Source organism: Monopterus albus, unplaced genomic scaffold, assembly GCF_001952655.1.
Source record: "Monopterus albus unplaced genomic scaffold, M_albus_1.0 scaffold462.1, whole genome shotgun sequence".
In the NCBI taxonomy this organism is placed as follows: domain Eukaryota; kingdom Metazoa; phylum Chordata; class Actinopteri; order Synbranchiformes; family Synbranchidae; genus Monopterus; species Monopterus albus.
Genome location: NW_018128342.1, coordinates 1 through 11527, shown reverse-complemented (window position 1 = coordinate 11527; position 11527 = coordinate 1). Strand labels below are relative to the sequence as shown.

The 11527-nt window shown below is 41.8% G+C and overlaps 1 protein-coding gene across 1 annotated transcript in view; it reads left to right on the top strand.

The window, feature by feature from the left end:
* The window catches only part of LOC109952480 (tenascin-like), a gene marked incomplete at its 3' end in the record, with an annotated part of 34805 nt that extends 23696 nt beyond the window's left edge, over window positions 1-11109 (top strand). Inside the window, exons 9-16 of the mRNA XM_020587573.1 lie at window positions 336-605; window positions 2181-5162; window positions 7440-7562; window positions 8356-8499; window positions 9169-9288; window positions 10012-10161; window positions 10307-10443; window positions 10977-11109. Coding sequence (XP_020443229.1) covers window positions 336-605; window positions 2181-5162; window positions 7440-7562; window positions 8356-8499; window positions 9169-9288; window positions 10012-10161; window positions 10307-10443; window positions 10977-11109 — 4059 coding nt within the window. The remainder of the gene's footprint in view (window positions 1-335; window positions 606-2180; window positions 5163-7439; window positions 7563-8355; window positions 8500-9168; window positions 9289-10011; window positions 10162-10306; window positions 10444-10976) is intronic.
* Window positions 11110-11527: the final 418 nt, after the last annotated feature.

The window sequence follows — 11527 nt, the reverse complement described above, 5'->3', positions numbered from 1 at the left end:
GACTAAGACTGTAGGGTCAAAACTGTGGGTTTAGGGTCGTGAAGAGGAGAAGGAAATGTTCTGAGCCAAGTCCGCAGGGAAAATCTAAGGTTAGAAAAGTGTGAGTGGATATTTGTGGACCTACTTTCCCTCAGAATCACTCATGGATTCATGAACAGACCTACTGGAGTCCAAGGTGACACAAACTGTCAGTCTGGAGGCCTTTAATACATCTGGGCCCAGGGGCCCATTATTTCATAATCTGTTTGTAAAGATGCATATTACCTAGTAGAAGAGAGACAGAAAAAGTTGTAAATTAAGTCTTTTGCCTTTTTCTTCTACTTTTTCATCCACAGTCATCTCCGGTCCCACCAACCTCCAAGTCGTCAAGACGACCTCGACGTCTGCAGTGGTCCAGTGGGAGAAGTCACATGGGGAGATTGATAGGTATCGCTTGGCAGTCACACCCAGTGACGGAGCAGAGGGAAGTCAGGAAATTATCATCCCAGTTGAGCAAAACTCTGCCCACATCCAGCATCTGGAGGCAGGGCATTTGTATACCATCGCTGTCATTGCAGAGAAGGACAGCAGTCGGAGCAAACCGGCCACCACCCAAGCAGTTCCCGGTGAGTAGGACAGAAGACCAGTTCTTCTGGAGGTGGATGAACTTTTATTTTGACTCAGCAAATGTCACAGTGGAGTTCAAAAAGACCTGAAGTATTGGCAACAGTTTCAAAAACACCCACAGTTATGGTATTGTTGTACAAAAAATAACTTTTTTAAACAAAACTGAGTGGATAGGGAGTTAACATGGTGTAAAGGGTAAAATAGAGAGCACAACCACACATTATATCACAGCCCACATGCAGTACCTCTTTGTAACGTGTACTGTAAAATGGTAAATGGACTTGTATAGCTTCTTCTATGCACTGACACAGTAGTGGGACGGCCAGCAGGAGCAACCTGGGGTTCAGTGTCTCGATCAAAGACACTTTGACATGTGGACCAGAGGAGCTGGGAATCGAACTGCGAACCCTCCGGTTAGGAGGTGACCCATTCCCCTCCTAACAAACTTTATTGTGGTGTGTAGGAGAAAATACCTTATAAGGATATAATTATGTAGTATATTCTTTCTGAACTCAGCCATGATATTTTCTTCTCTACAGTGACAGAGACACCAAACATGTTGAACTCCTCTGTCCAAGCTTAACATTAATTGTATCTCAATTTTCTCCCTGCAGGTTCTACTTGGATACCATGGCCCTAAGATGGGTGTTTGTGCTTGCATAATAACTGACAAACTGCTGTAAACCAGTTTTCCTGCAAAGTACGACCCCGTTTACATTTAGTCACTGTGTGTTTTGGGCAGATCACATCTGAAAAAAAGATAAGTGTTAATCCAAGAAGCTTTGAAGACAGACTGAAATCCAGTCCATCTAGCCAGATGTTAAAAAGCTGTAAATGAATCCTACACAGTGTAACGCTGAGAGTAAGCAGTGTGTGGAAATATCCACTCGCTGTCTGATTTTGTTACCTTTCACCTGGCTCTGAACAAGCCACTGTCAGTTTTCACAGCATCACCTCTGGATGAATTTCGCCCTCATTTGCATCAAGTTAAAAAAGTTTAACTTTGACCCATCCTCTCTGGTCACTTCGTGAGCCTTTTCCATGTCACATGGATTTCCATAGTGCTTTGCGAAGGGATTTGCTCATGTCCTGTAGAAAATCAAAGTTTATCTGATCCCTGATCACTTCAACCATTGGATGGTTTGTGTGGCTGAGGGGGTCGCACCTTACAGCCATGATGAGGATACTTTGATCTCGCTCATAGTTCACAGCTACAATTTATTCATGCGTTTGTGTTATGTTAGCTGAACTATTCCTCTGGTGTTTTCATCAGTTACCAAACAGCTTCAGGTGCATCACCACCTCCATGTGGACTGGAGGAGGGCCGACCCTGATTTGTTTGCAGTTGAGAATACAAAGATGGATCATAATTAGATCTGTGATCTGACCAGCTGAGATGCATATGTGGCTAAGTGTAAATTATAGTGTTGTGAGTCTAATGTAAATGGGGGCCTATAAATATTAAAACTGATTTTCTTTCTTTATTAGACCTGATCTTTCCTGAATTATTAACAACAGCAGCATGCAGGGACTGTAACATTTAATTCAAATGCTCACTTTCTTCACATCTTTAGGGAAGACATTACCCATGGTCACCTCTGCAACTTTGACCATGTCGGTCATGCTAGCACCTGGAGAAGATGTTGGTGAACCAGACCAAGAGTTTAACCCATCACCTGATGTGCAGGTCTCTGACCCACATGGGAGGAAGGGGAATAGGAGTGAGGCTGATTTTGTAAAAGTTAAAGGTATTGATGGGCCAAACAAACAATCCTCAACTACTGTGATGGCCAGGCCTAAACCTCTGGTCATCAAAACAATGGCAACAAATGGCACCAGGCCCAAACTTGTTCAAAGCCCCACTCTGGCCAGGAAGACAAATATTTCAGGCCCGTTCCATTTAAATGCAACGAGAGTTGTGCCTGGAGGGAGAAAGGTTGTTCCTGGCCCTTTGAGAAAGCCCCTAGTGGGGGACAAGAAGAAAGCATCTATACCCAAGAAGCCTAAACCAAGTGTCTTCAAAACAGGAGAGAGGACAACAGCTTTAACTCCAAGTGACCTGAGTGTGGAGACATCAAGCTCTGAGAGGGGAGATGAAAAACATCCAGCTATAATGTCTAGGGCGGATTCAGAAACAAACCAACATAGTACCTCAGAAGAATCAACAAATCAACCAGATACTGGCAAGACAGGTCAAGGAAATGACACTGCTCCAGAATCTTTAGAGCCTCGTGGGGCCATTCAGGAGAAGAAATGTGTGAACAAAACTAAAGTGACACACATCAGATTACCCCTTTTGGGCAAAGGCAGCAAGTGTAGAGAGGATGGAACAGTGCTGGTAGGAAACACACTGGATTCAGATCAAGGCTCCTCTGAAACGGATCCAAATGGAGAGTCAGACCCTGACTACACACCTGATCCTTTACATAAACTCCTGACGGACACTTATGAGAGTCTGAATATCACAACGTTTTTTATTCACCTGTCCAAATCATCAAACCTCTCTACTGACACAGAAACAATGAGGAAGCAGATTTTAAGTGAACTGAAGCCTTTATCATCATTCTCGTCCTCTTCATCATCCATAGCAACCTCACATTTATCCTCATCACAGTCCTCAGCTGCACCATCATCATCTTCCTCATCCTCTCTAGTTTCATCTTCACCAAAAACAGCACCATTATTACCGTCATCATCATCATCACCACCACCATCATCCTCTTCCAGTTCAGATAAATCAGATTCATTTGTAAGCAATGAAAAAGATGCTGAAAACAACCAGCACATCACCGATGTTGCATCACCAAGAGACAGGAAACCACTACTACCCTCAAGAGAAGGTCTAAAACATGGATACACGCGTCACCCACGACCAATCTTTGGATTGTTTCAGAACAAAACCTATCAAAATTTGAGAATTCCTCACCGTTTCCCTCCTCCCTTGAACGTCATTCCTAGAAAAGAGACAGAGGCCAGACATACATCCACCATTGAATCTTCAACTTCTTCATCTGCTTCAAATGCACCAGAGAAGGATGCAACTGGAGATACAACCACACCCTCTGGAGCTGAACAAAACCAGGAAAAGATGCCAAAAGAAAGAGTACGAATCCCAGTTCGCCATCCTCCTCCAAAGGGTGGATATCTGCGTCGCCCCTTTCCAAATATGGGACCTCGTCGGAAGCAAACTCACCCAAATTTGAGGCTCCTGACTCGCCCCTCTCGACCTTTAAGTCCTGAAAGAGAGACACTGAAGCAGCAGATGCCAACCACTACATCGCTTCCTGTTACCAAAGCTCCCTATCCAGCTGGACGTACAGGTCCAGTAGGAGAGGAGAATAAAGACAGAGGTGTGCCTAGAGTCTCCCCAACAAGCATGTCTAAGCAGTTAAATCAGACTCCCAGAGGTGGTAGAGTATCTTCCATCCACCACCAACCCAACAGATTTAATCTCTTCCATCACCCACAACTGCATGGCAGATCATCCCAAAACAGAACACATCTGACCTCGAGACCACCTCAGCATCCAAACAGAGGTCTTATGCGCAAACCTTACATAACCAGAAAGATAATCGGAGGCAGCGGCATTACTGCTGGAAATCAAACAAGCCAGATCAGACAGGATAGTACCCCTGAAATCCCACATAACCAACAACCAGGAGAGCGGGATGTTCCCAGAGCTACTCAAGAAGTCCAAATTATACAATCTGGCAGAAAAGAAAGTGCCAACATAATAGCAACTTCTCAAAAAGGAGGCCATGATACAACCATCAGACCACAAATGAATGAATTAGATAAAGGAGTAGATGTAGTCCAAACTACCAAATCTGGGAAAGAAGAAACTAGCATCCCAACTATCAAACAAACTTCCTCTGATTCAGCAGCCTCAAGACCAGCCATGCTTCCAAAGAAGCAGCTACCAACAAGAAGTATGACGGGACCAAGGGGAGAGGATCCAAAAACAATTAACACTGCAAGAACGGTGTTTGACGGTAAAACTGCACAGACAAGAAGTCCTGCTTTCAGTCCCATGAAGGGGCCAGATGTTGTATCACCTGGAGTCACAAGGGAACCTCTGGACTATGTGAATGTGACAAACCAGACCTCAGATGGCTTTACACTCATATGGGGATCACCAGAAGGAAAGTACAAAAACTTTGTTGTGACTATGAAAGAAGCTGGAAAGGATGATGGATCAAAGGTGACAGAAGGCAGGAAAGATCAGCAAAGAGAAGGAAAACATGAAGACTTTGACAAGGATGGTGATAATGAAGATGAAGAAGCAAAGCATCAACCAACCAAAGAAGCAGAAAACATAAACAGTGAAGATGAAAACACACTTCCCGAAAGTGCTGTCACACATATTCCAAGGAAACAAAGTGGCACGGCTGCCAAACCTGCAACAGAAAGTAACAAAACCTTGAAAAAGATTCTTCCTGGTTTATCTCGCTCCTTCCATTTTGAGGATCTGTCTCCACAGACGGAGTACACTGTGACCGTGCTTGGAAAGGGTCCTGGCGTTCTGTCCAGACTGGAGAAGCTTGTCATCAGTACAGGTACAAGCCATTGTGACAGTAGAGCAACATGAATCACTACTGTACAATGCTACAACATTCAGTTCAATGTTGTGAAGCTCTCCACCAAGTAACATGATCTTTTCTTCTTGATCTCGCACCTCAGACTTCTCAGATTTAAAAAAAAAATCTGTTCATTCATATGTTTTTTTTTAATCTTTAATACACTTCAGGTTACTCTGATTAAAACACATGTTCATCTGTTAACTAATCATTTGTCTGGAATGTGACTGGAAATGTTTGTGTATCCACTAAATGCCTCCTCCATTTTCATTTCAAGCACTCAAGTATTGCTCTTGAAAACGTGAAGTGTTTTACTGATCAGATTTGTCCCCCATGTGTTTCCCATATAAACATTTCTTCGCTGACATATAACCTGTTTTCTTGTTTGTTTTCACAGTTGATGTTGATGATGTCCGTTAAGTAGTTTTTTGTTGTGTGTGTGCCCTCGTTCATCAGCTCTCATGAATATGTGAAATACTCATATTCATGAATTAGGAGTCATACAACATAACCAGCACTCTCTCTGTTATGCAGACACACTCAATGAGTTGATGTCAAGTCTCAGATGTGCACTGACACAGTTTGTCTCAGCCAGCCAAATTGTGTGCTAGTCAAGTGTTGCAGCTGCATGTTATCATTAGCATCTGCTGATCAGATATACTGATAATTGATTTTTGTTTGTTTGGACTCTGTTAGGACATGGTTTTAAGATGGTAGGATGGAGATTTTATCATAGATTTGATCGAGCTGTCAATGATTAACTCTGAGTTGAAGATTACACCCATATTTCTGACTTGAATTATGGAGAGTCGAGATGAACAAACTCTTGGCCTTGTCTGAAACAGGCTGAAGAAGGTTTAAAACCATACATTTCCTTTACAGAGAGAAGTTATAGACATAGCTGCTTGTGACAGACTAAGGTAAATTTGAGTCTCCTCAGCATAATTATGGTTAAAGTCTGTTCTTGTGCTGTGTAACATGTAGCCATAAATCGAAGAGGTCCAAAGACAACATGTGGGGTGTGGGAACCTCGCATCGCCCTGATGTGTTACTCAATAGTAACTGTGACAAAACAGTTCCTGTGCTGACAATGTAACTTAAACCACTTTAGCACTGAGAGTTTGTCTAGTAGTACCATGTAGTCATCTGAGGTGACATCAAATCAGAGTTTCAAAAACAACAGTAACAACATAACATTCATTCACTGCTGCTCTGGTCTTCTCTCATTCATTCAGGGTAAGCTAACAGCAAGCTTCACTGACACCCCTTCATCTCTCACCCAGATCAGGGTAAGACCACAGCTGGTCCCTATACGTTTAGTCTGTCTTCACCTTTTATGTCCAAACGCACAACATTAAAGTTGTTATTCAGTTGTACTAAAAATCATAATATATTAAAGTTAAATGTAGATACCCTATACGTTTAGTCTGTCTTCACCTTTTATGTCCAAACGCACAACATTAAAGTTGTTATTCAGTTGTACTAAAAATCATAATATATTAAAGTTAAATGTAGATATTGTGTATTAGTCTGGGTGTCAGAAAAACAGTCAGTACTGTACAAACTGACAACAGGGTACATATTTAATTTCACAGGGTCAGAATTTGCTCAGCGACACCCAGCCCAGAGTTTTGACCCATTTTTTTTTAAGTATGAGCTCATTTCTAAATAAAACTCATTCAAACTCTAGTCAGGTTGAAAGTCAATTCCTAACACTTTAAATGTGTTTCTTCACTTTCAGCTCTGATGACTGTGTTGAATTCATATTTCACTGTATTTGTGTTTGTTCATTCCTAATAATAGGTGAAATGATCAGGTTTTCTTTCTTTGTTTTGACATTATTTCTGCCACGCATTTATTTTCAGGTTTCAGCAAACAGCTAACCGCTGTATTAAAATGTCACCATTCTCTCCTTTGCTGCTGTCCAGGACCCATCACCTGCATTTGATTGTTGCACTGTATCTGTATATGATTTGTATACTGTATATATGTTTGCACTGTACATATATACACATAAATTCATTGGAGCACTAATAGCAAATGTGTGGATGAATAAATAATTATGTACACAGTGTTCTCACTCTTCTAGTGGCCATTTTGTCATTTCTCTCTACCTAATTATCTTTCATGAAACCCAAACTTGTTCTTGATTTCTTAGTTTCTTCCTTTTCTTCTATAAGTTTTTTTTACTTTCTCCTCCTTGTTTCCTTCCTTCCTTTCACTGATCTCTTTCATGGTGTTCTTTGTACGATCCAGGTCCGGAGCCTCCATCCAACATAGTCTTCAGTAAGGTGACAGAAAACTCTGTGACAGTGTCCTGGACCAAGCCAAAAACCCCTGTTAGTGGTTTCAAACTCACCTACGCCCACGCTGAGGATGGTGAGAACTCACACCGATGACTTATTATAGAAGATAATTACATTAAAACAACAACACTGGCTTTTTGCTGTCTAGAGGAAATTTACACTAAGTAGCCAAAATAGATGAACTCAACAGCAGTTTAAAGAGTAACTAGACCTGTGCTAAACATCCTGTTCAAGCTGCTGTCTGGTCGCGCCATGCTCCATCCACACCTTGTGAAGTGCAGCATTCATACCATATAACATTCCAGTGTGGCTCCAGTTACCACAGCCCACACTGATATCAGGCCTTTCAGCTATGAAGTTTTGTTTTTCTTCAATTTTAGTGTAGAGTTTTTCATGAAATCCTGCACATGTGGTTACCACACTGATGCCACCCCCATGATGGAGGATCCCCCAGCAACACCTCATTTATCCTGGCATTAAAATGCAGTCTGTAGCTGGACGTCCTATCTGAGGTGTAAATGCAGGTGTGATCAGATCTCAGCCAGGTGTGAAAGCAGCCCAGACAGTGCTAGTGCCTTCTCCAAAACAGAATCCTCCCTGCAGGTTGAAAGGTCACCTACTAGAACCCTACTCCTTCCTGTTTCAGTAGCTTCAGCCTTTTAAAATGCTATAAGGAGTTAGCTTTACTCTTCCTTCAAATGAATGAATCAACTTCATTTTACCTGGCAGGCCAGAGGTTTGTTGACAAGCTAGCCACATGTGCTCAGTTTCAGAGATGGGACAGAGTCAACTAGTAAATTTGGTGTGCCTGCACCTTAGTCATTTTGGGTGAATGAATAAATCACTCCTTCTTCTTCTTCACGAAGGTGAGCCGGTGCCGGTGTCCTTAGACACTGAGGGCACCACCTTTGATCTATCACAGCTCTCCCCCGGCTCCTCTTATGAGGTCAGTGTCATCTCCATCCTGGAGCAGAATGAGAGCGAGCCAGTCAAAGAGTCTGTCACAACACGTGAGTCCTGCAGCACAACCAGACAGGTTTCCCTCTACACTTCAGCTTGTTGTATTGTCTTGGACCCACTGAGCAGGACACAGACAGACTGTGGTTTTACACTACAGAATCAGAGAGTGTGATACAGCTGCTTTGACTCTGACTTTACTAACGCCCCTGCAGTCCAAGCCTGGTTGTTGCCATTGTAGATGTTTAGAGTATATTTAAGTTATTTGTCATCCATCTTGGCTCATCATTTGAGACTGAAATCTGATTCTTGGTAACAAATTGTGATATACAGTACATATAAAAGAATTGAGGTTTGTGAAATGATGCAAAGAAATATCCACAGCAGTGGTTATAGCTTTCTACAGAAATATTGTTCTTTTTACATACATTAGTCATGCTTCGTTCTTTCTGAGGTAAAGGGAAAAGGTTTACAGATAGTTTACTACAAGAATCTGACAGCAAATTTTAACAAGCTGCTGAAGATATTTTATTTTTTGTATAAAACAAAGTTCAAGACAGTTGAATAAGTTAATAAGCTAAAATCTTAACCTGCATGTATTTTTAATTTAATTCAGATGGATTCTTTGGCCTTTTTTTTACATGTGTGCTCTGTTTTTACCACATTGGGTGCAGATAAAGTGAAATCATTATAAGGAACACTCTGTTTATTATCCCTCTCAGTCCCCGACCCACCAACAGACCTCCGGGTTATAAACATTACGGACACCAAGGCCTTGTTACTGTGGCGTCCGGCTTTGGCTGCTGCTGATAAATACGCCATCGTCTACGGCTCAGGTACAGGTAGGTGGTGGTGCAGCGTTTGTTGTGTATTTGTTAATGTAATCTACACTCAGTGTTGTTGTGTCTGCCCATCATTGCTTTTTCTTTTCAGCTGCTCATGTGCACCAGCTGCACTTCGACTATTTGGCAGGCAGCAGGATGAACATAAGTGGCAACTCACTTATAGTAGCACTTTATGGGGTGTCCTGGTGGACAGGGAGCTAAATGCATATTATTACTATTATTATTATTATTTGTAGTAGTATTTTGATTATTGCTATTATTATTGCAACATCCCCATCTTTTGTTGCATGTTACACTTCTCTTTTCAATAAAGGGGGAAAATGTGTTAAAGAAAAAAGTCTCAGACAAATTAACTGTTGAAACTGCCACTTGAAGAACGGAGTTTTATGCTGCTTTGTGTGAGTTGTAACTCATATTTTAAACATGTATTGTTTTTAAGTCCTCACCGTGAGAGTCCTCAGCTGTAAAATACAGCCTTATTTCTGCAGAGATCCCAGTCTGCAACATCACCCCCCACATAATCACTGACAAACCTGAGATTTACACTGGATTACATGAAATAATTCCCAGATAAAAACCAAGCTGCAGTTTCGGTCACTTAGCCCACTCCTGCTTTTTCCCTCCCTCAGCCACACTTCTTGGCTTTTTATTTCCTCCTCAGATTAATTAAAAGACATTCGGGTTTTGGTGCCAGCTGACCAGCTGACTGTGTTTCCTCAGGCTCGGAGGTGAGGATCTCGGTGTCTGGAAATGCAGCAGAGCAGCAGCTGAGCGATCTCCAAGGATCCACCACCTACACCGTTACCATAACCAGTCAGCAGGGCAGTCTGGAGAGTTCCCCAGCCAGCACCAGCTTTACCACCACCAGTGGTCAGCACACACAGACACATGGCACACGCACATGGTGGCAATAGTTTGACTTGGTGAACTACAGGATCACAAAACCCTCAACCCCAAAGCAGGTAATAAGACCCAGGTATAATGTAACTAGCATCCAGCTGCTCTTCCTCTCCAGGGAAAGACAGGGACGGGCCTCGTGATCTCCGAGCCATCAACGTGACCCCTCGCACGGCCCTGTTGTCATGGAAACGCCCGCCAAAGCCCGTGGAGAGCTACAGGTTGACCTATCAGACAAAAGGTCAAGAAAGGAAGGTTAGCTTTTATGAAATCCTCAGTACTCTGAAAACACAAGTCTTAAAACATGTACTGTAGCTGCCCAAAACCAAACCTGAATTATTTATAAGTGTTAAAGGAGCTGCAGCGGTTTGGTTCTTCTACTGTAAATTCATCGTGTTTTATATTTTACTCATCAGTAAATTCTTAATAAATACTTTGGAATTTTCTTGAGAAGATCTATGTAATTTGATACTAATTATAAGGAAACCACTAATTTATGTTAATAGCCTGCGTGCCTTCTACAGGTTCAGCTGACCTGCTGTGCACTCACAAAAACTTAGCAAGTAACTAAAAGTAATCACATGTATCTGTGGAGCACCGGCTCTATTTTTCTTATAACTGAACATTTTTTTTAGTTATTTCAAGAAAATTACTAGAAAATAATTTTAACATTACAAACTCATAAAATAAAGTGTCACTGACCATTTACTTGATGATTACTTGCTTCTTACAGTTTGAACAAGTAGTTTCACCCTCAGTTCGCATGCCATCTTCTTGACCTCCCGCAGGAAGTGACTGTGAATGCCTCAGCAACAGAGTACAACCTGACCAGACTTCTTCCTGGATCTAAGTACAGGGTGCAGCTGCAGGCCGAGGGGGGAGGACAGTCCACCTCCTCCGTCTCCACCAATTTCACCACCGGTACAATAGCTTCTTATCACATATTAACTAGATGGAGACTAAGTCTAAGGCCCTTCTGTCTGCTGTTTAGGTTAAAATTATAACTCTGGCTTCCCCTGGTGGTCTTATCAGAAAAGACAATGACCATGTGAACCATTTCTTCCAATACTATAATCACATAAAACCTCTACACATGGTGGCTTCAATAAAGATGAGATACTGATACTCAGCAGCTTCTTTGTTTGTTTTTGTTGTTTTGAATCATTTGGAGTTGTTTAACAAAACCAACTCAAACACTCTGTATTACAGCCACTTAACCATTTTATTTTTGCCAAACTAAATCCTCACTTTATATATCACCCTGACAAAATGAACTCAAACAAAATTTAAAGAACATTGTTCAACTTTTTTTAAAGACCAATCAAATGAAACTTGTTTT